Genomic DNA, 24788 nt, shown 5'->3' with positions numbered 1-24788 from the left:
CTTGCTTCCAAACCACAGCTCATTCCCAAGACATCAACACTTTTAGCACTGGGGGGAGTCCATGGCAGAAAGAGCAGAATTGGCAAACCAGCAGTGTTACAAACAGCTCAAAGCAGCATTAAGCCCATGCACACACAAAACACATGCCTGTTTTACTTTACACACATGTTCAAGTCAAACTGAAGTCAACTGCATTTAGTTGAACACTTAAACTGTACTTAGCAAAGCTTCTCATTCAACCTGTGCTTGCCTACATTAGAGTTTTTATCAAAGGTTTAACTACTTAGCTGGCACTCAATCACAAAATCATTACTACCTCTGAAAACTAAATCAATCTTTTGCCACAGACTTCATATCCTGTTTCTCCTAATTCTGTCAAAATCTCCACCCAATCCACAATAGAAAAAAGTCAAAGATTATTAAAGAGAGAAGGTCTTCTAACCTTCTTGCTTATACTTAGGGGAATACTAGAAAAAGCAAGAATAAACTTGGTTAAAAATTCTTCGTAGAAACAGAAAGGGTATAAAAATACTCATGACAAAATACAGCATTTTAATATTGATACTAATATTGTCTTCATTAATCAAATTAATATTAAGTCAAATCAAATTAATATTAAAATTGCAGCACTTAATATATTCAGGAAGCTACATACTATTTTGCTTAAATTGCTAGTCCAGTAGTCCTTTTTGTATGAAAATTGCACCCAATATTATTCTCATAGAAGAGTCAGAGCTTTGCAAACGTTATGAAGTTCAAGATTAATTTGTATTTGGTGAACCATTTGAGGAGGGAATCTGTTGCATTTTGCCAGTTAATCATAAACAGTCAGCTTGCTCTTTGATACACTTATCTTTTTCAATGGGAAGACTAGGTTTCTGGTTCACCCTGGCTATTTGATGAAATCAAATTTAAGTAGTAAATGAAATTGTACTCATAGTTACAAAAGGATGATATTAGTTAAAGCTTTTCAATTGAGTTACAGGGGGAAAAAAGGCATAACTAAAGCTTAGTGCGTGTCATACCTATGAAGACACAATAGCTGCAGCCATATAAATACAGATGGGCATCAGATTCCAGAGCAGTTGTCTCCAAATAAAGCAAGTGATGACAGGCAGACAGCAAGAGCACAGAAAGTGGTACCTAGCTGGCACCACTTTTTTTTCTTTTTTTTTTTTTTTCAAATTAAAAACCACTGAAACAACAGTGCCTGCTGTGTTATCAGACATTTGATGCTTCACTGATCCGGTGGCCCAGAATTTCTGGAAATCTATGCTTAGACAATAGCACTGACCAATTTTTATATTCGTACACATACACCACTGCTATGAGAAAGAGTTGAAAACATCAGCTTATGTAATACACACTCTTCCTAAAGACATCTCTCCAAAATACGCTACCAAGTGTGTTTTATGTCAGATTTCTGGTGCTACAAAGTAAGTGAACATGGCTAGCCATTACTTTATGGCTCTACAGAACTTCTGCATTAACCATTACCTTATATCACCATTAAAAAGTAAATACTGTAAAAGCAAATTAACTAGTGTGAGCCTTTGCATTTAAGTTGCATAAAATCATTTTCAGTCATTAAGGTTTTTTTGCACAGCCGCAATCTCAGTGCCTACTACTGTTTGCAGTATAAGTACCTTTCTGAACACATACTTTCATATTTTCACCAATTCCAACTAAAAATGCCTTTCTTACCCTTCCAAGTTTGACTAAGTGGTACTGAGTTTGTTTTTAAACATTTAAAGTTGATTCAGATAATAAGTGGGAAGAAATCAAAGCTTAGTTTAACTTTTTTTTTTTATTCTACTTCTTTGGCATAAGTAAAATTACAGCTATTTGATATTTGTGGAAAGGAAATAGGAAATACATTTTTCTTAAGCACTGATTTCAATATTGTCTTATTCTCTCTCAACCACAAAATTTTCTAGTATGGTCATCTCTCATCTTCAATTACTTAAAAAGATTATTGGCAACTACTGTAGGTGCTGTATTTTAAAGACAGCATCCTTTCAAACTTCTTGCCTCCTTCAAAAGCAGCCTTGAATTCTTTGTTAAAAGATGTCCTACTCAATATTTTTCTTCTACAACTTTGCTTTGCAATACTTTGACAAAGCAAAAATTTTATGGTTTATAAACAAATATTTATTTTATAAAGTAAAAACAATCAGCTTCATAAAAGCACCCAAACTGTTTCAATGTTCAATAATTCTGGCAATTATTGTGTAATTCTAACATACTAAAGCTGATTACTCCCACATTTTTTATCTTCATCATTAGGATACATTTGTAAAACGCTTCTATTCAAGTACATAAAATATTTACCGCATGCTCACAGAAACCAAACATGCTTGACTTACCACTTACGATCATTGTACATTCTATTAATCCTGTCCCATTCCGCGTTCAACTGGGTTAAAGCATCTCCTATTTGTATTGCCTCAGGTCCAGATGCTTCTAATATAACATCAGGCTGCTTCTCATGTATGACTGCAATTTGATCCCCAAGTTTATCCAAAATATCTTTTATGTTCTACAAGGATAGTAATGACACAAACCATTAGTAAAGTCAACATCAGCAGGAAATTTTAAAAAAAGGACCAAAAAGTAATCTCTTCAAAATACCATTCCAAAAATCAGTATCTACAATAAGATCACAACCATCAGCATCAGCAGTTTACAGATTAAATCAGTTTTACCAACTGATTAGTCCATCACACCTTTTTAAGCATATGTTCTTCTTTTTTTTTTTATGATGACGATGAATTATTTTATATATCCAGTCTGTTCCTGAGGGAAAGGGGCACACCATACTTCTCAAAACAGCAGTACCTTCATTATTAAACAAATCTGACCTGTGTCATGAAGACACTGTACATATTCCTTCCTCATGTAAAAAATAAGCCAACAAAACGTGACTTTATTATGCTTCAGGTAACCTCCCATACACACAGAACTGCAAAACCATAAGCTACATAAAAGCTTTAGATTTAAACAACAAAGTTAAAGCAATCTATCTCAAATATGGTTGAACTATGATGTGAAAATACCTTTAAACCAGATGCTGTTGTAAGACTGCCTTGGTATTCAGAGAACAAACAGTCCATGCAAACAGTGGAATTTACTTGTCTTTTTTTTAATTTAAAACAGTAATACTTCTAAAAATTCTATGGTCTGTTATTTGCTTCTTCTGAATACATCCTTAGAATATACCAAAATTTCAAAATCAGGTGAGAGACCTGCACCAAAACTAAGTTTTTTAAACCCATCTTAACATAAACGCTTCTAATTGTACTTAAGGGACCACAGAAGCAGAGTAAACAGGGACAAGAGAATCTCATCAACTAAACAGAAGAGTCACAGAACTGTCTCATTATTTCTCAGCGCATATTGATCCAGTGCACACTGAGCAAAAATACAATACAGCTATACAGTTGCTAAGGTGGTCTTTTTTCTTCTGCTATTCCCTTCTTCCCTCTGAATATAATACTTAGACATGCAGTACCTTCAGTGCATCTTCCTGAGTTGAAAAATCCTCATAGATGCCAGTATTTAGCTCTGGTGCATTCAGCAGCAGTTCAACATCAGCCATAGCCAGCAAGACTTTGTTGACTTCAACCAAGTACTCAGCTGAAAAAGGCAAGGTCCTAACCCCTGTGGCAAAGTGGCCTTTTAACCTCTGCTGGACAGGGATTGCCTAAAAACATGGAAGGTCATTTTATATTTCAAAGAACAAGCAATTTTCTGAAAAAAATCCTAAATCAGTAGACTATATTCAGAATAAGTACATTTCTACATTAAAAAACAAAACAAAGGCCTTTCTCGCAAAGTTACATAAATTCAGAAAGCTGCAAGTTCTGCAGAGAACTGTTTCTATATTTATAAAAAATGTTAGAAAACACTAGACATCATGCTTCAGAATGATCCTGAATTATTCTTTATTAAAACTCTGGGGAGTGGGAAGGGAACTGCTGTTTCTCTCACCTTGATCCCTACTGTGCCCAGAAATTGCACTTCTTGATCAAGCCTGTATCTAGTTGTGATGTCAATCCACTGTCTGCTTCCTTCATCACCAAGGACTCCCAGAAGTTACCAATTTACTGAAACAGACTGTATTTTCTCTCCACAGTCTTTTCAATAAGCAGTCACATTTCCCAACCTTTTTTTAAATAAGTTAGTGCTCTACTGGTACCACAATATGCTTTTTGCAGTAATATGAGACATGAACTCCTCAAGAGCTTGGCAATTGCTGTCTGCTCTGGCTGTAAGACCAGGCTATCTAGCCAAGTACCATGTTAGCAGATAAGAAAGCAAGAACAGTAATTTAATGCAGCTTTTTCTTGGATTATAAATGATGGCCTGGATCTGAAGCATTAGGATGCCAGCTGCAAGATGCTATACTCTGCCCTGCCTGGCAAAGGTAGCAAAGCCAGGGGAACCAGATACTCCAAAGACTGAAAGCAGTTTTTTGCTGAAAAGGTTTCTTGTCCAACAGGATTCTGTTACCATCTCTGAAAACAGACTGGTTCTTTAAAATCAGAATGAAAAAGTAAACCCACCTCCAAATACTGAAGAATTCAAGCAAATTCTAAGCCACCATCCTGTACTCAGTGAATTTGTGTCAAGTAAGACACAGACAGAGGTGCTCGACTGTATGATTTACTAGCAGCTAAGAATACACTTAAGAGACTGAAGAATAAATGTATGTTCACAGGAATTTCAGCTAGTGAAATTTACTTTGCAGTTAGTCTGGGCTGCATGCACACATGCAAATTGCTAGCACAGCTGACAACCAGTAAAATATTAATCCCCACTAACAGAGTTGTTTGCAAACACCTGGCTGTATCTTCCTCCTCCACATGTTTCTGGAGCATTTCAAGTATGTCACTCAAATTAACTGGAATCTAACATATGCAACATGTGTAGTTCAAAAGAAAAAAGGACCTCAGCAGAAAATATATGTTCTTGTATTCACCATTCAGGATTTCTTCTCATGCACTGAATGGTCCTAAGGATTTTATTTGTTTTGTGTTGGTTTGGGGGTTTTTGTGTTATTTTATTAAGGAGACAATCATCCCTGTATTGAAACTGGGGACACCGTTGTACTTCCACAAGACCTTCACCACCTTCACATACCAAACATGGTATGCTTTCAGTCATTCATTGCACACAAAAGTAGTAGGATGTACAGGCACATAAGCATACATTGAGCCTACTGAAAACAATTATTACAGATAAGCATCATAAAATATTCAGCATTGCTTTTGATTCAGTAACAGTGCAGCAAGTAAGCACTGCAGTAAAAACCATAAACTACTCCATATGCTTTAGTTACAAATCCAGCATCCTGGTCCCTGATGTTCCCCAAGCGCGTTTTCTTGAGGCGCTGTATATATTTTGTCAGCTTCCATCACTGAAATTTGGAGCAAAAGCCCAAGGCTTCAACAGTGGTATGATTTCCTGTGGAAGGAGAGGCCCCAGCTCCAAATAGATCAGACAAAGCTTGTGCAACTCAACGTATCTCTCCCCCAGTAATGTGGAATAAGCCTGGGTTTGAACAAACACCAGGATGCCTGCTGCAGCACAGACGCCTGCAACATCTTCACAAGGTGTTTTCTCTAACTCTCCATCATCCCACAAGTCCCATTCTCACATAGGCAACAGTCCAGAATCTAGACTTCATCCAAACGAATAGGTCACTGGACTTTATTATCTATCTACTTCACACATATTGCTTTATCTCCTATTAGAAAAATCTTGCACAAGATTTAAAATAGCATCTGTTGGCATGCAGCAAACTTGTTTTCCACTTGTTGCCAACACTGACACACACCAAAACTTTCTGCGTCCCCAGTAACACCACCCTGGGACAAGTTGCTGCTCTTCTGCAAAGTAGTGAATTACTCCTGGTACTGTTCCTGCAGAGTACACCTCATCACTAATCTGCTTCAGCTGCCTCCCATCACTGAGACGATGTTTCCTCCTTTCACAACCCTCCTTCTTAAAGGTGAACAGATGTAAGCATTACGAACACATTAGTGCTTTACTATAGCTGAGTTTTAATTGTTCAGCTGTTCTCTACCTTGCATTGCAGTCTGGCAGCTTCTAAAATGCAGCATAATGTACTAAAAAAGGGAAAGGCAGAAGTTTGACGTAACTGTCTCACGCAAGTCAAACACCTAAATGTCACAGAAGCTGGGTTTTATGGGGTTTTTGTGGTTTGTTTTTTTTTTTTTTTTTTTTAATGAAAGAAAAAAGAAAAAAACAGGCAAGCAAACTCTTTTCTTAAGCATCTACAAATAAAAAGTTAATCAAAGGTTATTTAGGAGGAGATCTGACTGGATGACTTCATAGCCCTTTTCTACTTTAATTTCAGTGGTGACAGAGCATGTTTATTAAATTTGGTCTCTCTTTGAATACTAGGAAGAATGTAGGACTGGGAGAAAAAAGGGAATACTTGGTTACTAGTGTACATTCTATAAAAAACCTTCTCAATGAGAGCTGATAAATTAATTTTAATTCAGTGGTCAAATAAAAATTTGTTTCCTCCTACACTTAGCATCTAGTTTCACCTGCAATTTAGATTTTGTTTTCAGATTTTCTTCCCCTGTTACACTTATGTGTATTTTGAAACAAAATCTACCAAAGATTCGACTCAAGGAGATACTCTGACTTGCTTCCAAGTGGATTTTGGAAAATATTGCTCAAGGAATTGACATAAAATTAAATAACTTACTGTGAATGTTAAACTACACAATCATTTTAACGAAAAGCGTTTACCCAGTCTAATCTCAGATCACCACACATGATTATCATCTTTACAAATAAATACGCTCACTTTTTAACCATTCCTTGCCCCTTCTCTCTCATACTCAAAATATCTCATAGCCGGTTTTCTAGGAAAAGCTAAAATCTCAGGCCCATTGTATTTGTTCTTCTGGGTTAATTAATGCAGTCAGTAAACAACATATATGGGGGCGATGTAGCTAATGGTTCATATTTAAGTAACCCAGAACTTTCGCTGTAAAAAGCACAATAGGCAAACAAACATTTTTTTTTTTATTACAGGAATAATACTTCAAGAGCCTTCAAGATGGTGTCTGTGTTTCCGTTTATAGGAAAAGCTGCTCTGTGCCTGCAACAGCAAATTCACTTACCATCTGCAAAATTATCATTTTCACTTCAAAACAGTTTTCTAAAACCTGTAAAAATCTCTCAGGAACTTTAGTGAACTAATTACCTCTGCACTTTAAGGTTTAATTTTTCCCTTTCCCTCAATCCAAGCCAAGTCAGAATAGCGCAATTTAAATAAATACTAAAGCAAAGTTAGAAAAGAAGGAACTCAAGGAGATACAAACTTCCAACGCATGCTTTTCTAGCTAACAGATTTGTGGTAAAACAAGGGTTATTCAGAAGTACCTGCTATGCAGAAGGGTTACCAATATTTCAGAGACACTTGGCTCCATAATCCTTAGAAGCATACATAAGGAGGAATATTTATGCTCCAGCTACTTCCAGGAAATCAATATATAAATATATATGACCTTCAAGCACCATAAGTCAGTCCTCTCCTCCACTCTCACTTACAAAAACAATAGTAATGTATTACATAAAAACTTAATTGAAGTCTCCTCCCCAGCTTGGTGGATGAAATCTTTATTTCCCTCCCTGTTTGCTCATTTCAATCACTAGTTTCTACTTCTCTGCTCACTACACCTTCCTTACATCAAAGTGAGGATTTGAGCCAGCCGCACACCACTGGGTCAAGAATTCATGGTTAATGCTTCTCAGTCCTGAGTTGAGACAAGCAAAAAGCACTGCAATTTGATATTTGGCAGTCTAGGGACCCCATGGATGCATCCAGGGTTTCCCTTTCCTCAACTTCATCAGACATCGCCACTGACTAAAAGAAAGGGGAGGGAGAGCGTTCAAGCACAGAACAGATGGTAACAACTGGGGAGAGGCAGTTTCTGTTGCAGAATTTTAGCATTAGGGTCCTCCCTGGTGCGGAGGGTAAGTCAAGTCTGGTGGCTTGAAGAAAATTCTGGAGCAACTGTGTTAAGCTAAAATAATGGATATTTGGGAACGCTATTTGTCCCTTCAGAAATGGTATGGTCCCATACCATTTTTGGTGTTCAAAAATTAGCAAAGCAGGTAAAAGAACAAGCCATGAAAGTAAAATAAGGTCACCTGAGACAGGCTGGCTTATCACTCAAATATCAGAAAGCTAGAGGCACAGGCACATGAAGCAGAAGCAGCAGTTTCCGAGTTTCGCAGCAGTAATGAAAACTGCTGTGGTCCTTTTCCAAAAGTCTAGCTGACTCAGCCAGACTAGAAACTATATCTGGAAGTATAAGGATATTTTTACGCAGCTTAACTAATTCTGAGCAAAGATAACATTTCTCCATCAATAGTCTACTGCAATTGCTATGGTAATCCATATTTACATGATATTCTGCATTCAGTGTCTAGATACCAAGATGCAGTAATCCAGGAATGGATCCAGTAGTGCTAGGGATTAGCTGTAGTATATGCCTAAAGTAAAAGGCTTTATAGGAGGCAAAGGAAAGGATCTTCCTTAAAGAAGATCAGTCAACCTGCAGCATGACCACAGTGACACAGAAGACCAGTCTGTGGCACAATTGGACTGCTCCCTTTAGCAAAGAACCATCCAGGTGGATGGCTCTTTCCCTTTTCAATCCAGTAATAGATTCACTCAAAGCAGCTGATGGTCAAACAGAACAGCTGAATCATGCTGGTTTACTTTAAATGTGTATGGATCCCCATTTCCTTTAAATAAATGCCCTGGCATCAGTCAGGTCCCAAAGAGCTCATGTGCAAGTACCACACTACACGAGGAGTGACCGCTGGGGAGTCAATGGAGCGGTCAGATGTCGGACAGTTAAACAGATCCTGGGGCCATCTTCGCTGCCCAGCTCTGCATGGGAGCTTTATAATTTGAAGAAGTTTCTCTAAAGACAAGCAGATTTAAAAAGTCTACTTTCTTAGCTGGTACTGAATAGCCAGCATCACCAAGGAGAGCAGACCATATGGCATAGGTCTACAGCTATCGTAGGCAGCTGAAGCCACATAGCACTACAGCTGTGAATGAAGAGCACCACACATTATGATTTTGTGGTGTGAGACTCACAGGGAACCAGAGCATTTTATGCCTGCCTCCAAGTTAATTGGTGCTGGGTTAAAGACTTACAGAGCAGTCAAAAAGAGATTGATTGGTTTTAATTATGAACCTTCATACGCAGAAACTGAGAAGTACTTGACAGATTGCTTAGCCCCCAAGCTTGGTCGAGAAATTACTTACTGCTTCACAAGGTTCCTCACTGTTATTGCCTAAAATATTAATGTAATTACCATGCAGTCAAAGTATTTTGAAGGATGAAGAGGAGAAATAAAATTTAAAAAAAAAAACCCAACCACCAAACCACACCGTAACAAAAAAGTATCTGTACCCTCAACAATTAAGACATACAGCTTTCTGGGCAGTAAATTTTATCAGACTCTGCCATCCTATTAAATCAGTTGTGAAATTATTTGTCAAGACCCGCACATACACATTATCACGCATAACTCTTCTCATCAGAAATACTTCAACCTTTGTCATTTTTATTAATCTTCATTGTGTAAAGTAATATCAATCACATGAGGGTAGTTATCAGTGCCTAAGCACTTGAGGCAGTGAAAGGCCGCGTAGTTACAATATCACAACCACAGGATGCACAGGCACTGAGTTTAAGCCTGACAAGGCTTTTATCATACCTGCACCAACCAGACATTGAATCAGGCTGTTTGAGCCAGGGTATCAAAAAGAGGTAAGTCTAATCCCCGTGAGCAAGACTGGCAAGAGAAACTGTCCTGATTCAACCATACTGCCCAGATCAGACTCTAAGACTTGGGCCTGATGGCTGGGATATTTTGGACCTATAATGACTATGTAGAAATCTCAAACTAGTGTATGCAGATAATTTCCTAATGAAAAATGAATGCTGTCATTTTGTTTTCACGCTTCTTTCCAAGAATGTGTCAAAAGAACAGCCGTAAAACCCTAATATATGATTCTCTAAAGCTCATACATGACCTTCACTCTGTTTGATCTAAGAAAAACAAAACAAAAGTCTCTTTTACCTGTAGTTTTTGTTCCTCTTCCACACCTTGCGGCCCTGACAGACGGTGCTCAGCCTCATCCAGCCACTTCATTAAACTGTCGTGTTCCTTCTTATACTGGGAAAACACTGGAGTGAGTTCCATCACCTGCCTCCTTTGAAATGACCTGCACTCCTACAAATCCAAGGTATTAGGAAAATATGGTATAAGAAAAGGGAAGTAACAAACAGGATAGGTGTTATTTGAAAAACAAAAATACTTGAGGTAGCCGTTTATTTTTTAAATAGCTATATTCTATTTATCTGCACAGAAAGGTAATCACAGCTGGCCTGAAGGTGAGTTAAAGGAGTATAAGAATATAGATCCCCTTTGTTATACACAAAAACATTTTTAATATGACATGCGTATGAAAGCACCACAACATACTAGAGTCTGCAATTGCTGATAATATCCTCTTACAGGAAGCAAGAGGAATTCAGGAGCAGACTCATATTCACATAAACCTCTGCAGCTGAGAACTCCATGAATAGCTGTAAGTATAGTTAAAAAGTCTTAACCAGGTTCTAAGTGGGATACCAAAGGGAAGACTGCATAAATGAGCTTTAGCTATAGTAACTATTATAATCATACCTGCACACTGTTGTACTTTTTCTGCAGAAGTAACAGCTGAATGCGGATCTTCTCTCTCTTATGGTCCTCCATAGGCTGCTGTAACAACTGCCCTCCTCTCTGTAAAACTTCTTCAATCTGAGCTCTTTCTTGGTCCACCTAAAATTACACAAGTCTGTATTATCTACAGAAAGCTCAGCTATGATTTCCAAAATGAATTTATTACCTGCTCAGATATTAACAGTAATGGAACCCAACTGTTGTTTTATTACTCAAATGTGAGCCAAACAAATTCAAGCAGAGATTCTCCTCCACAACTACCAAATCCTAAAATCCAACTTGATCATTCCATCATAAAGAGATACCCTGCAGGAAGCTCACTCAGTGAGCCAGCAGTAGGCAGCCACAGCAAGAGGATGCTATCACTTCAGCTCTATTCTAAACATTCCTTGACAATAATAAGCAAGCTCAGAGCAGAATAGCAAGAAAACGAAAATAGTATATATTAAAAACAGCACAAAGAGAAGCATATGCTCTCTAATAGGTCCTTCCACAGAGGCCTTTTAAAAATTGTTTTCTGTAGTATAAATGCCATTTTCCATAGACTTATATTTAGCTTTCCAGCTCAGTTTGTAATACTTTATGTGCTTAAAACGAAGGCAAATCGGGTGGCCTGGCAGGACTTTACCCCATTTTGTAGCCAACAAGGCTATTGTGGACAAGATGCAAACAAAAGTATGACAGTTTTTATACAGGTGAATAGTAGAGCCTAGATAAGAATCTAGAAAAAGACAAATTTTGTTCCAAGTTCTTATTTGGACTTGCTATGAGCCATATTACAACATTCTTATTTGCACCTCATCTCAAAAACATACACTGACCAGACCTATGCACTGTGATTCAATATATCATACCAGCTTAAATTTAAAGTGAAAAAAAATCTACCCAATGCAATAGATTAGAGGCCCAAAATTGCCAAATACATAGCAAGAGTCTCAGCTGCATTAAGTAATCATTTCAATGTAAGTTCAGGCAGTTAGATATGAAGAAAGAAAAAAGAAAAGGTTTGCAACATATTACTTTTACAGGAAGGATTCCTTAATAAACAGCTACCTTCGGTAGAAGGGATAAGATAAATGAAAGTCAAAGTTTACTACCTGAATTATATAAAACTATGATGAAAATACAGACTGATGTATCACGAGTTACTCTCAAGGCAGCAGCCAAGAGGCAGCAGCTACAGGAAAAGTGTGGGAAAATGGTACAGTGTTTCCAACAGCATAGGAATTCCCTTCATTTTCTACTTCTGTCTTAAAGATTCTCTCAGAAGAATTCCCCCTGAAAGTCAGGAGGAAAGTAACACGTGGACAAAACAGAAAGGGAGTTCGTCAGTTATTTAATTCTTCCATTGCTCACAAACCTTTTCATCTTCCCCACTCAACTCCAGATGCTTTTCCACAACTCTTAACATATTCTGGATGTCACTTTCAAATTTTTCCAGGTCTGGAAAAGCTACTCTGACTTCACGGGGCTCTGACATGACAGGAAGTCGTTCTTGTCCAACAAGCATCTGCAAAGCAAAATAAAACTGTTCAAGCTGAAAATTTAGCCTGAGCCGTCACACACAATTTAATGATTTAAACCAATTCTCCATGAACAGGTATACCAGTTTGTAGGACCGTCAGATATCAGCATAAAAGAACTGCAAGGGTTGTTTGATCTAACATCAAGTTAGCCTGGACAGAGTGTTGATTGGTATTACCGAGCTTCCACTTTCAAACTTCAATCTGAGCATTTTCGTCTCAAAACAAACAAAAAACCTCCAGTCACATTAGCTTATGGTGTTGTTCTGTAGTTTATATAAATATGTACTGCAATATATAAATTTTTCTGAATCTTTATAACACACAGTTATTTGTAAGTTTTCCCTTGCAACTCAAGTCATCATCTGCGACTCCAGTAAAAAAAGCGGTTGGTCTGAAAATCAGCCTGTTGATTTTTCACATATAAATATCTACACTTAAAAGAAAACCAAAAGCAGAGACATACTGTTCTAAAACGTAAAGATCTATCCCCTCAAGCTATTGTACATCATTTTGTCACACGGCCCGCAAGCATGTTTTGGGGCTCGTTCATCCTCACCTTGGCACTTTTGATATGCTGAGAGACCTTCTCAAAGTTACGGTTCAATTCTGCCAGTTTGGGTTCAACAAGTTCACGGCATGACACCCCTCGACCATTCATTAGGATGATAGCCTGATCACGCACATTATCCACTCGCAGACTAACATCATCTAATTCAGATGTTAAGCGCTAAGAAGTGAAAGAAAATGCAAATGGTTACCCTAGGAAAGGAAAGAATATTTTAAAAAAATCCAGGCAGCAAACCTGGCTTCACTTCATTTAGAATCCAGAAGTGATTACTTGACAGCGACACTTCCTACCTTAACAGTTTCCTCCTTTTTGCTTGCTGATTTTTTCTCAATCTCATCCAGCAAGGCTTCAGCCTGGTACAACCAAGTACTTATGTGGGCAACATTTTCATCAAAAATTTCCAGCTGGCTCTGATGATTCTGGAAAAAGATGAAAAAAATGTATCAATGTGAGAAACTTAATCCACACAAAAACCCAACACAAAAACCAAAAACACCCCCACAAGAAAAAAACACACACCAACAAAAAATCCTTCCAAAAAACCGTTACGAATAAGAAGGTGATCAATGGAATAAAGTGTTATGGATACACCTTGGAAAGGAACACTGAAAATTAGATTGTACCTTTCACCTTCAATAAGTATTTACAAGAATTCAATTTTCATTCAAGACCCTTCAATATTATTGTTCCTAATTCATAGAAAGGGAAACAGAAATAGCTGAGGTGTTTTTTCCATCTAAATAAAGATAGACAGTGTATTACAACATTACAGCCAGACCACATCATCTCAGTCGACTGAAAAAGCCAGGATTTTTTCAATTATCAAACCATCAGATACACCAGTACGCATTATGTGCCATTGGTGTTGTTGCAGATACATCAGTACGCATTATGTGCCATTGGTGTTGTTGGGTGGTTTTTTTAATTGAAAGGGGATTACACCAAAACCTACAAATTGTAATAGTCGAGTTTTGATATTTTAGTGATTGCATTAAAATATTTCTTCATCTTAAGAAAAGTCACCACATTGTAAAGAAGTTAATTAGGTCTGCTTTCGTATGTAGTCAGAAATTGTAACATTAGGTGCCACAAACAGAAACAACACGTTATTCTGTGTGACAAAGCAAAGCTCTCAGATTCGGAGAAGTACCATCCTGCTTAAGCACAGATCTTCTCACCCAAAAACAGGGTAGCTAAGCTTTGATCTTTTAGACTAACAAAATAAAGGGGGGGGAGGAAGGAGACAGAAGGCCCATGATTGCACTGTCAACATCAAAAAATTTGTATCTTCACCGAGCGAATTTAACCTAACAAAGTCAGCATAAGGACAAATGTCACCACTGAACTTGAACACAATTTCGAAGCTTTTTAGTTGCAGATCACCCTCACAGCATTTACAAATAAGGGTAAACTATGTGACTGCTCCTACCACGGACATCATTGGATTATAAAATGAACAGTATGACCGGCAGCAGGCACTGGGTAGGATGCACAGGGCTCACCATCCAGGTATTCACTAAAGTTTCCACAATTTCAGCCCATATCAGGGGCTTCTGAAGGTGGATTGTCATAACTAGACAAACACCACAGAAATACCTTAACTATCTGAAAACATCAGTCTGATATTAGCATCAATGCTAATGGTGTTAGCAAATGGTGACCGTTTCATGTCTATTTAGCAAAATTTGTAGCTTTAGGCTGTATAATACGCTCAGTCTTCCATTTACTCAGCCAAACAGACACTGTTGGCCTCAACTCAGAGTTGGCATATTCTTAAACACTTGCAGCGATGGGCTGTCCAAAAGAGCAATAGGTTGACAGAGGGTCCCAAGTGCTTTGCTGAACACCACTGGGAAGTTATCAATTGTCCATTAAACAGCCATCATCTGGGTCTCGAGGAAATCTATCGACATGAAAACACTCTGCTCATGCTGGAGCTGGCACAGAGGTTTCTTTCAGGCTGAATGAAGAGCAGCACATACAGCAGCCTCATCGAAACCAATCCTTTTGGGCTAGTTCCTTTTGTTTTCTACTTATGTTAATAAATTCATGATCTTATAGAAAGTTACATAGAAAATGCAAGATACAACTTCTGGGCTCTAACCTGTAACGAAACAAACAACACTTCCATAACCTGGTGGGTTTTTTCCCCTCATTTTAATCTGGCAGAATCAGCTACTACCAGTTAATGAGTAAACCCACTAGCAGTTTTATGAATGCTTGTATGCCCCATAACTCAGTCTATGTGCAGTGGTAGATGCCCCCTTTCGGGATTGTTTAGAAAGTTACTTCTATGCACTAGCCTAGCAAGAACTGTATTACGAGCACTTTTGATGTAGCAAGACAGAAAGTGATAAAACATTAACAGGGAAGAGGTACAAGGAAAAAAATTGTAAATAAGGACAAAAGATTAAAAAATGTAGCGTGATGGCACATAAAAGGGGAATGATAAAGATTAAAACAACAGATGTGTGAAAGGTATTCACTAAGCGTATGCTGGATTTTCTATAGAAAAGAGGAACTACACCACAAAGTCTAGGGAAACTAAGAACCCAGAAAAGAGTCTAGCACTGAAACCAGGAGAAAGATAAAGGGGGAAAAAAAAGTTAAACCTACAGTTTTATTCTCTACAACTAAGCAGGTTATTTCCACTTGGTCAAGTTAACTGTCTGCCCGGGATACTTACGTAGTTTCATCACTCTCACATCCAGATTGTGCATTTTCTTCTTCTACCCACTGAGCAACAGCCACTACTACCAAGCACCTGGTACAAATGCCTATCAGCACATCTAAAACACTTACAAAACAGTTTCCCACCTTCCTCATTGCATATAACCCCACAACTCACATCTCCATCTACAGAATAACCAGCTATCCATTCTGCATTCCTTCAAGACCATGAGGCACCATGGAAGCTTTGCATCGCAGAGAAGTGATACAAGTAAAAACTGCAACTGCCCCAAAGGTGTGGAGGAAGAACTACCCTGCATATTTGCAGCTTACCAACAACGTGTCACACCAGTCCTCGGTCCAGGTCCGAACTCTGCTCCAACCAGCATTAAGGACACACAGCTTCTCCTCCAGGGAAGTCTCACTCCCTTCCACCAGAGCCTGGAGCGTGGTGCAGCTTTCGGTGATGCTCTTCAGATCAGCTTTCCTCCTCTCCAGCTCTCTCAGCACATTCTGAAACAAGATAAGCCATTAACACTACACACTGCTCCCAAGGGCAAGGGAGACAGATTTTTACCTCCACAGGAAACAAATAGTATCATAGATGATCTTCACTTGAGAAAAATCAAACCAAGAATCACCTTCTGTTTATACCCACTCTCTGTAGCTAACAATCTCTCTTTTTTGAGAGAGGAGCAAGCAAGAGCACAATGCACGTAAGTCTCCTGAATAACGTAGCTTGAGACCTTTTTGGTTTGTTTTATGTCTTCACAGTTCCTTTTCATTATGTAGGTAAAGCAGATGCATCAAATCGTATTATAGATGCAATTTTAAAAGGTTCTTTTCTGCATTGTTAAGCACCACAGAGAACACAATTTTCAAGAGACACTTTGGATTTCTCTGTATTTTTTCCTACTAAAGTACTTTTACAGTTGGCAACAATCAGAAAAGCAGTAGGACAAGGCTGAATGTTTGGTTTGAGAACCACCACCTCTCCACCACTCATTACTGTATATGTTCAATTCACTTGCTACGTATTACAGAAGCCCCATTGTTAGATTACCTCCACATAGATAAGAAAATATATGTATCTTTAGCTCTAACATTTTTTCCAAGTCATCTCTGATTTTAAACAGGGTTTGTTTTTTTAACCTAAAAAAACAATAATTACCTTATTTGAAAGAAAGCATACTGACATAAAACTTAAGTAATACATCATCTCTTGGATATCGCTATATGGTTTCCATGTGAAAATAGCACCTCTTGCCACATAACATCACTGATTATTATTGATAACATCTGTCTATTTAGAAAGCTCTTTGATGTCAGTGTACAGCATTTGGAAGAATACAGGTAATCACAACTAGCATCTGAAGCTCCTTGAACATACTATCTGTGAAGTAAATAATTTATTATTTACTTATAACTTATTATCTTAGATAAAGAAACAAATACTGAAGTTACTACATTTTAAAATTGCCTCTAGAAAACCTTAAGACAGCAAGGAAAACTTTGCATGCAACACAAGGGCTTGTCTTCCTGGTGGTGCAGCATAAGAGTTCATGAACTATTTACATTGCTTACAGATGTATAGTAAGTATACTTCAATTAGTATTTACAAGCTTGTTTGGAAAGAAATCTTAGGGATACTGCCACAGCAGAAGTGTAGTGCTAATAACTGCTAATCCTGAGTGAAATGGGTGACAACAGCTTATAATTAGACTTTTTTCTATTTTGTAAGCTTTCGAGTTTTAAGATTGTACACAGACCTATTCTAAAAGTAAAAGGTAACACAAAACAATGAGTGGAAAGACCAGTATGGCTTAACTGTATCAACTGACACTTGTTGCTAACTCCAACTATTACATATACAAGTTTCCACAGAGTGAGAAAATAATACTTTGCTTCACAACGATTAGAACATATTTGCCTACTTCCATGAAAAGTTTCAATTTATAGATGGAAGAAAATAAGGAATTATGGGAGCTTTTGCAAAGTCACAATTTTGAAGACAAAGCTGTTTCAGTGAAAAGTTACAAACTCAATTTTTCATCAAAAATATCAATGAACTTTCAGTTTCCTCTACTAGTAAAATATTTGACCCAGCCCAAAATTATATTTGCTGATAAGTAAGAATATTACACTTATGAACTGTGTTAGAGATACAGTAAGTCACTTAAATACCTATTAATACCAAATATGAATTAATATATTTAATATTTACTGGCCATTTAAGTTTGAGGCAAGATGACTGAGATGAAAGAGCTGAGACACAGTAAGGTACTGAATATGATCTACTGAATCCACCAAAATTTCATGATGTAAGAGATTTAGAAATAAGTTACAGGGATTTAAATTCACAGCCACTTCGACATAGTATTGCCATAATGTTAAAAATTTATTCTACAGATATTTAGAGAGTGCTTACTTTGGCCCAGGCAATTTCTGAATCCAGATCAGAAAGCAAGCTCTCTGAAGTGGACTTCTGCACGAGCTCAGCCTCAGTGGTAGCTAGCCACTCTGACAAAGAGGTAGCCTCTTTCCTCATTTTGCGTGCCAGCTGAGATGCTCTTTCGAGGTCTTGCTTTCCTTCTGTCACCTACAAAAAAAAAAAAGGAAAAAAAGAAAACAAAATTAGATTTTAAAAGATAGCAAAAATGAAAGTGCTAGCCAGATAAAATATCCACCCAACTGTATAAAACTCCTTGCATCTGAAGACTGTCTTGCATTAGAGAAAGACACTGAAAAGAAAAAATAGTTTATAAACATCTGCATGTTACTATACAAAGCAGAATATATAAAATGAGAATAATTTTAAATTAAGATACACTTAAAGGAGACAAAGAAACCTGCATACCAACTTATTTATAGCTAGTGATCACTAAATTGGTGTTTAAACTTCATTTATTATGACCCTCTAATTGAAACTCAGGGGGATATAGAATCCAGTCAGCCACTCACACAGGTAAAACTCACTGCCCTTTTGTGTTTGGGTAGATCTGCTAGCTGTAAAGAAAAAATTCACTGAAAATGTAGTCTGCCCTTGACAACATTTCAGTAAAGTGAATATGGAATTTGATGTTTGCTGCAATATAATAAATTCTGTTTCACACTGGCTACACAATTAGTCTGGTCAAACTTTAACACAGACTTTAGAATAGATCCAACAATAGTAGTCAGAATCGATTGACATTTAGAAAAATTGTCTTCTGTCTCAGCTTAGTGTTTGCATGCGTTTATTCAAAATAATGCACACTCTGAAGATCTAAAAAAATAAATTCAGACACTAACAAAATCATAACATTATACTGCAAATAACTCTGCTTTTCTGTCCTTTCCCAATTCTTTGTCCACATGCTTTCTGAGCTATAGATGTACAGGTTCCACTAGAATTCACATCTTAATGCCTTTCATGGGAAACATAGGTTTGCCTGCGTTTTCTATTTCATACCGAGAGCAACCCTTTAGATGGATTACGATTAGAAACCATCATGACACCTCTTTAAAAAAAAAATTACATCAAGTCAAACTTTTCATATGACTATCTAATAGTAAATTGTCTTGCAGGCTGGTTTACAGACAAGAGAATGTACAACAGTGCTCAGAGACTTTAAGGAACAGCAGGCCAGCTTTGCCAGGATGATGAAAGCTCTGGGAAATTTCCTTTCTTCAAGGCTTCCACCCCTTCAGGAACACTCTGTGAGCACATGAGTCTTGCACAACTACAACATTGTTATGTGTAATCTTTAATTTCTCAACTCCTGGATGTTGGAACTAGCCTATACAGTATCAGCTTCAGAATCAAACTTAAAACATCATCTGACATCAAAACAACAATGAAGGGAATTTATATGCAGACAAATGTTCATATGTACGTTTGGTTTTCTTACCTGTGCCCCCAACTCATTGTAAAGAAATTTCAATGCTGTCAGTTGTTCATCCATTGCTTTGGGATTATCTGTTTGTTGTTTCTGTACAATTTGCCTTCCTGTCTTGATAACCGTTTCGATCTCCAATTTCACCTCACTGAGGGTCTTATAGAGTTTCTAAAAACACAAATATATTCATTGGCGATCAATTTGTAGTGCACATTTTCAAACTTTGCTTCATTTGGCAACCTGACCATCAGATTGCATTTAAACTCTGAGCTATGGATTAAGAGCAATGTCTGCCAAGATTTTAAACTCCTGATGTTCCATATTTTATTCTAGTTTTCATTTTCACCCAGAAAAAGAGTTAACCTGGCAATTTAGTAGTGTTTACTCCATAACATCACCACATGTGGCCAGGCTAACATTGTGATCTGTACTTGATCTTATGTATAGTATTTGTTCTGTTCAAATACTAAGAACCAAGCAAACTTGCCCCTGGAGTGATGCTTCTGCATAAGAAGAGGATGAGCCAGGGAAGGAAGTTTATAAAAACTCAGCAGTTCTACCACATCTGTGATCAACAATCCACTACTGTGGACACTGTGGAAGTGTCCACATTCTCTCCCAGAAGAATTACTGGCTTTTAGTTATCAATTGTTCTGTTGGTGCTTTGCAAAAAGTTGTAACAGTTCCATCAGGACTTCAAGCAAAATTTCCTCAGGATAGTGTTTAGGCAAGAAAAATCACACAAGAAACAAACACCCCCAAGCACACGTTAAGAACTTTGCATACTTACCATGCAACTGTCCAGATGAGCTTGGATTACATCTGGGTCATGATCCTTCACATCCAAGACATGAAGTTCTCCTTTTACACCATCCAACACCCGCTTGCAATCCAACATGCGTTGCTCAAAATTGGCTGGTTTCTGGAAAAGCTGATACTTTGTAGACACTTCACGGAGTTTTCTCTGTTTTAATTAATATTATGTTAAAAAGATTGTCTTAAATTAATATCTGCACTTAAAAAAAATAACACTTAAAACATCCCCTACCACAGATCCTAACTCACCTCTCATGCCACCAGAATTCAGTATATATGGCAACACTAATTGCCAAGCCAAATTCCATCACCTATTCCTAATCTCCACCTGAGGTGCAAAAGAGCTATAATTCTGTATCATATACTTTCAAAATATCATTTCTACTAAAATACAGAGACTTTCTGACTTTCATCATTTATCTCATGATACTTATGAAATTTAAGCTTCCTTATTCAATTCATCTAATGCTGCTTGTTTCTTAATGACAGCATGTTAAAGCATATACTATTTACTTCTGAGGTTTGGTTGACCGCACCAAGCAATTTACAGGCTGACAACAGCAAGGTGTAATTGAAAACCAGAAGCTCTTCACATTTAAATTCTTAGTGCAGCTCTCATATTTTTACCTGCAAAGCATCCAGCTGAGTTCCACCACGGGGAGACCTGCATTCAGGAGAAGCAGGAGGGAAAGAGCGAGCACTTTTCTTGAGCTCCTCTAAGGTGGATTCATGAGCTGCAATCTCAGCTTGAATTTTCTGCCACATCACAGACACAGGAAAAAAAAATACGTTACAAAGTTGCTTGCAGAGAGGGGAAGAGGAATTTGCTTACTACCTACTACTACCCACCAGAAGAAAATTCACTCTGTAAAAGTTAAACACTACTAGATTTATTTTAAATATTCTGGTGCTGGTGACAGCTCGCTAATTTGAAAGCTGTTAAGATTGTTATTCAATACAACCTTCTTAAAACAGGAAAACAATTCATAATATAAAAGATATCACCTCGTACATCAGCACAGGACTGAAAGGAAGCCTTCACGAATTACTAAGTCTAGGCTGAGAACTATCATGAGATATTTCAAAATGTTTTGTAGTGAAAAGATATACTGGAATACCTGGGCCTCCTGAGGCATCTGAAAGGCATCTATCCTATCAGTCAGATAAGATGTCAGCTGTCTATCCAGCTCCACTAAGTTTTCCTGCAAGACCTGCAAGATGTGGTCCGTTTCTCGCATGGTCTGAAGCTGCTGTTCCAAGGCTATCTGCCGGCTCACCGCCTGAGTGGGACAGAAAGGTGAGACAAGATGGAGAAGTAATTCAATATGAGTTATATTAAACTTTCTCAAAACAAGGTGGGGGATACCCAAAAAATCCTGTGCCAGGAGGACTGTCTAAGAGAGCAAAATCAAGCCCCAGAAGGCAGCAATTTTTGAAGCCTGATGTGATTTATACTGGTAACTGACAAACAGTGGCACACAATGAGAGTTCTGCTGCTAGACATACAGGACAGTGAAAACAGGTCTCTCCTGTCACCTCATAGCAAAGTATTCTGTTAAAAACATACCAGTTTCAAAAACTAGCTCGTCAATTAGAATCAGACACTTTGTAATACACTACAGCTCAATGTTGTTTGATGTGTAAACTCAGGCATTTTCTTTCAAAACAATAAACTTTGTCTTTCTGTTGCAGTGTGAAAATGGAGGTTCACAGTTCCTTCCATCCACCACCCCCTCCCTTCAACAGCAAAACTTCTAAGTTCATCCGAAACATCACTACTTGCATGGGAACACAGATTTCCCACTATCAACACATGCACAAACCAGTGGGTGCGTACATACAGACACAGAGATGTGGAAAGTTGTCAACAGCCCAGTGTGTCAGCGCTGCAGCTGCCAAAGCAGATAGTATTTTATTGCCGTATAAACACTGTTGTAATAGGAAAAACAATTGTGAATGCTAACTTAAATGACAGCACGTAGCCCCCAGCTGAGGGCACTGCATTCATGTTGCTCACTGTAATGAGGATGAAGTGAAGTTCCCTCTATGACTACAATTAGGCGGTGACAGGAAAAAAAAAAAAAAAAAAAAAAAACCACCACCAACAAACCACTATCCTGCAATTTGGCAGGGACCTGTACTACCAGGATACAGAACACAAGTTACACATGTATGCAACTTGAAATACAGCCAGTCTTCCTCTACTTATTAAATCTAGAAAAGATTAGACTAAAGTATGAGAAGAAGGGGACAACATAATAGATGGGTAAGGAGAAGAATGTTTTCCTTCTGTTCCTTATTTCAGTGCGATTTCTTCCTAGCCATTCCAAAGAGTGAAAAAGTCACTTATTCATGTTAGTGACCAGCTCGCTAGTATTTATGGCACTAGGACGGGAATATTAACCTCAGTTATTGAACCACCACCCCTGAGATTGGAATTGCTTTTTTGTCAAAATTACCTGGAAAAATACCACAGGGTCCCCACAGTGCAAAGGTGCAAAACAAAACCATGATTCAAGTCAGGAAAAAAAACTATATCTTGCTCTTAGGGTATTATTCCAAATTCAAAACAGCTGACAACATTGTGAAGGTTTTTCCTCTTTTCCTGTGTTGCAGTCCTGCATCTACGAATTCAGCTATCTAACAAGAATCATTCCAGACTACTGAGCTGAAAAACCCCGTCTACTTCAATCCTGCCCCCAAATTCTTACCAAGTGGCTCAATTCCTCATAGCGGGCATTGAAAGCCTCCAATTTTTCACTGATGATATCATCAAGAATCCCTCCATCAATCAATGTCTGCCCAAGTTCCCGAATCTGGGTTCGATTATCAGCTGGATGACGCAGGACTGATTCCAGGGACTGATTAGAAGAGAGAGTTTTAAAGGTCAAGACACTGAATGATACGGCATTTTCAGAGATGGAAATATGGCTGCACGCACAGAAGTTTTACACTTCAAATGTCTTGAGAGTGCTCTAAAAGCATGAATTAGTTATGGCTTAATCCATGATGGCACAAGGCAAATACAGTGGTCATTTTGCTTTAGATAATTGAACTTCACAGCACTTCTCGCCTGTTCACATCATTTCATTCTATAGTGCTGGAAGGAATTAATCAATTTACACAGGACAGGAGACAGCATACAATTTTATCATGGTATTAAGTACAGCACAATTATGTACAGCATCAGCGTTTGGTGGAGGACCTTACAAATATCCACACCAAATTCAGAGCAATAAATTCATTTAACCTGAAGAATCAGAATATTCAACATGTATTCCAGTATTCTACTGAAGTGTAGAACTTAATGTTTTCTTAAACGGGGCTATCTGAAAAGTTACCAATCCGATAGAATGACTACAATACCTCAAGAGCATCGTTGACAGCATCCAACTTTTCAGGCAGATTTTCTGTCATTTGCACTCTTTCTTCCAGATTGTTTAGCCAAGCTGTTTCTAAATCAAGATACTGAAGCAGTTCAATCCAACAGGACCACACCTCCTAGGAGCAACAGAAAGAACAGATTAGCCTGGAATGCCAGACAGAGCTCATATACTCTATGAACAGCTTAAAGAAGTTCTGTTTCTGAGACATTTATGTCAAATAGGCAAGTTGTAAATATTCAAAAGCATGCCATGGCACAGGAAGTTATAGACAGAAAAACCCGCAACTATAGCAGCAAGATAAAAAGGAATACGCAAAATACACATAGAAGTCTCTAAACTCATGCTAAAATTATCACTGACATCCAGATTCTTATAACGATTTAAGAATATAACAAAATGCATCCACTCCTCTTGAAAGACAGGACATACACAACCTACCCCAAACTATAATTGACCTGTTCTAATTATTGTCATATTTCAACCTTTAATCTCCGAGAAGTTTCTTTTTGTCATTTTGGAAGACACACAGATGGACAAGAGGGCTGCGAGACAAGGTTACTCATTTGCACAAGTGTTGATTATAACACAGATTATAAAAGCAAAGTTAGATGGTGCCTCATGGATTCCAAGGATGTCCTCTCAAGCAAAATAAATCTTGTAAAGGAGCCATAGCAAAATGTGTTTATGCTAAAGCTACTGGATTCAGTGAAAAAATTGGACATTTTCAGTGTCCTTCTCCATTCCTCTTCTGCCACCTGCCTCTATTTTACTAAGCTGAGAGCTATTATTCTTACCTCCAAAGTGTGGCATTTCCCCCGGATCCGATTGCACAGCAGCTGGTAGTTCTCCAGCACAACATTCAGCTCGGTCGCCAGGTCCTGACCGCTAGACGGCACTTTGGTGGCCAACATCTTGATGTTGTCTTTGAGAATCTTCACCCGCACCTCCTTCTGCAACACATCCTCCTTCGCTCTCTGACCAAAGAAAGGTATTACACAATCAGCCCTCAATTGCCATACAGTCAGCTATTCACCACTCAAACCAAAGATCAGCTGTTTAACCTTCGAAGTGTTGCTGCCAAAGTAATCTTGGGTCTCAGCACAACAAAATATGGCACTAACTTCCACGGAATTCACATTATGCTAGT

At 38.0% G+C, this 24788-nt stretch overlaps 1 protein-coding gene across 7 annotated transcripts in view; it reads right to left on the bottom strand.

Moving 5' to 3' along the window:
• UTRN (utrophin) overlaps positions 1 to 24788 on the bottom strand; it is a 416848-nt gene that overhangs the window by 242326 nt on the left and 149734 nt on the right. For all 7 annotated transcript variants that reach the window (XM_054195259.1, XM_054195260.1, XM_054195261.1 and 4 more), the window contains 16 exons: positions 24436 to 24615; positions 23622 to 23756; positions 22967 to 23116; positions 21374 to 21535; positions 20883 to 21011; positions 20230 to 20403; positions 19452 to 19607; positions 17990 to 18160; positions 15895 to 16074; positions 13182 to 13310; positions 12880 to 13050; positions 12158 to 12307; positions 10759 to 10896; positions 10150 to 10302; positions 3512 to 3703; positions 2367 to 2539 (listed from right to left, as the gene is read on the bottom strand). In XM_054195259.1, the coding sequence (XP_054051234.1) occupies positions 2367 to 2539; positions 3512 to 3703; positions 10150 to 10302; positions 10759 to 10896; positions 12158 to 12307; positions 12880 to 13050; positions 13182 to 13310; positions 15895 to 16074; positions 17990 to 18160; positions 19452 to 19607; positions 20230 to 20403; positions 20883 to 21011; positions 21374 to 21535; positions 22967 to 23116; positions 23622 to 23756; positions 24436 to 24615 (2543 nt within the window). The remainder of the gene's footprint in view (positions 1 to 2366; positions 2540 to 3511; positions 3704 to 10149; positions 10303 to 10758; positions 10897 to 12157; positions 12308 to 12879; positions 13051 to 13181; positions 13311 to 15894; positions 16075 to 17989; positions 18161 to 19451; positions 19608 to 20229; positions 20404 to 20882; positions 21012 to 21373; positions 21536 to 22966; positions 23117 to 23621; positions 23757 to 24435; positions 24616 to 24788) is intronic.

Source organism: Rissa tridactyla, chromosome 3 (genome assembly GCF_028500815.1).
Source record: "Rissa tridactyla isolate bRisTri1 chromosome 3, bRisTri1.patW.cur.20221130, whole genome shotgun sequence".
Taxonomy (NCBI): domain Eukaryota; kingdom Metazoa; phylum Chordata; class Aves; order Charadriiformes; family Laridae; genus Rissa; species Rissa tridactyla.
This window is presented reverse-complemented; position numbering and strand designations above follow the sequence as displayed.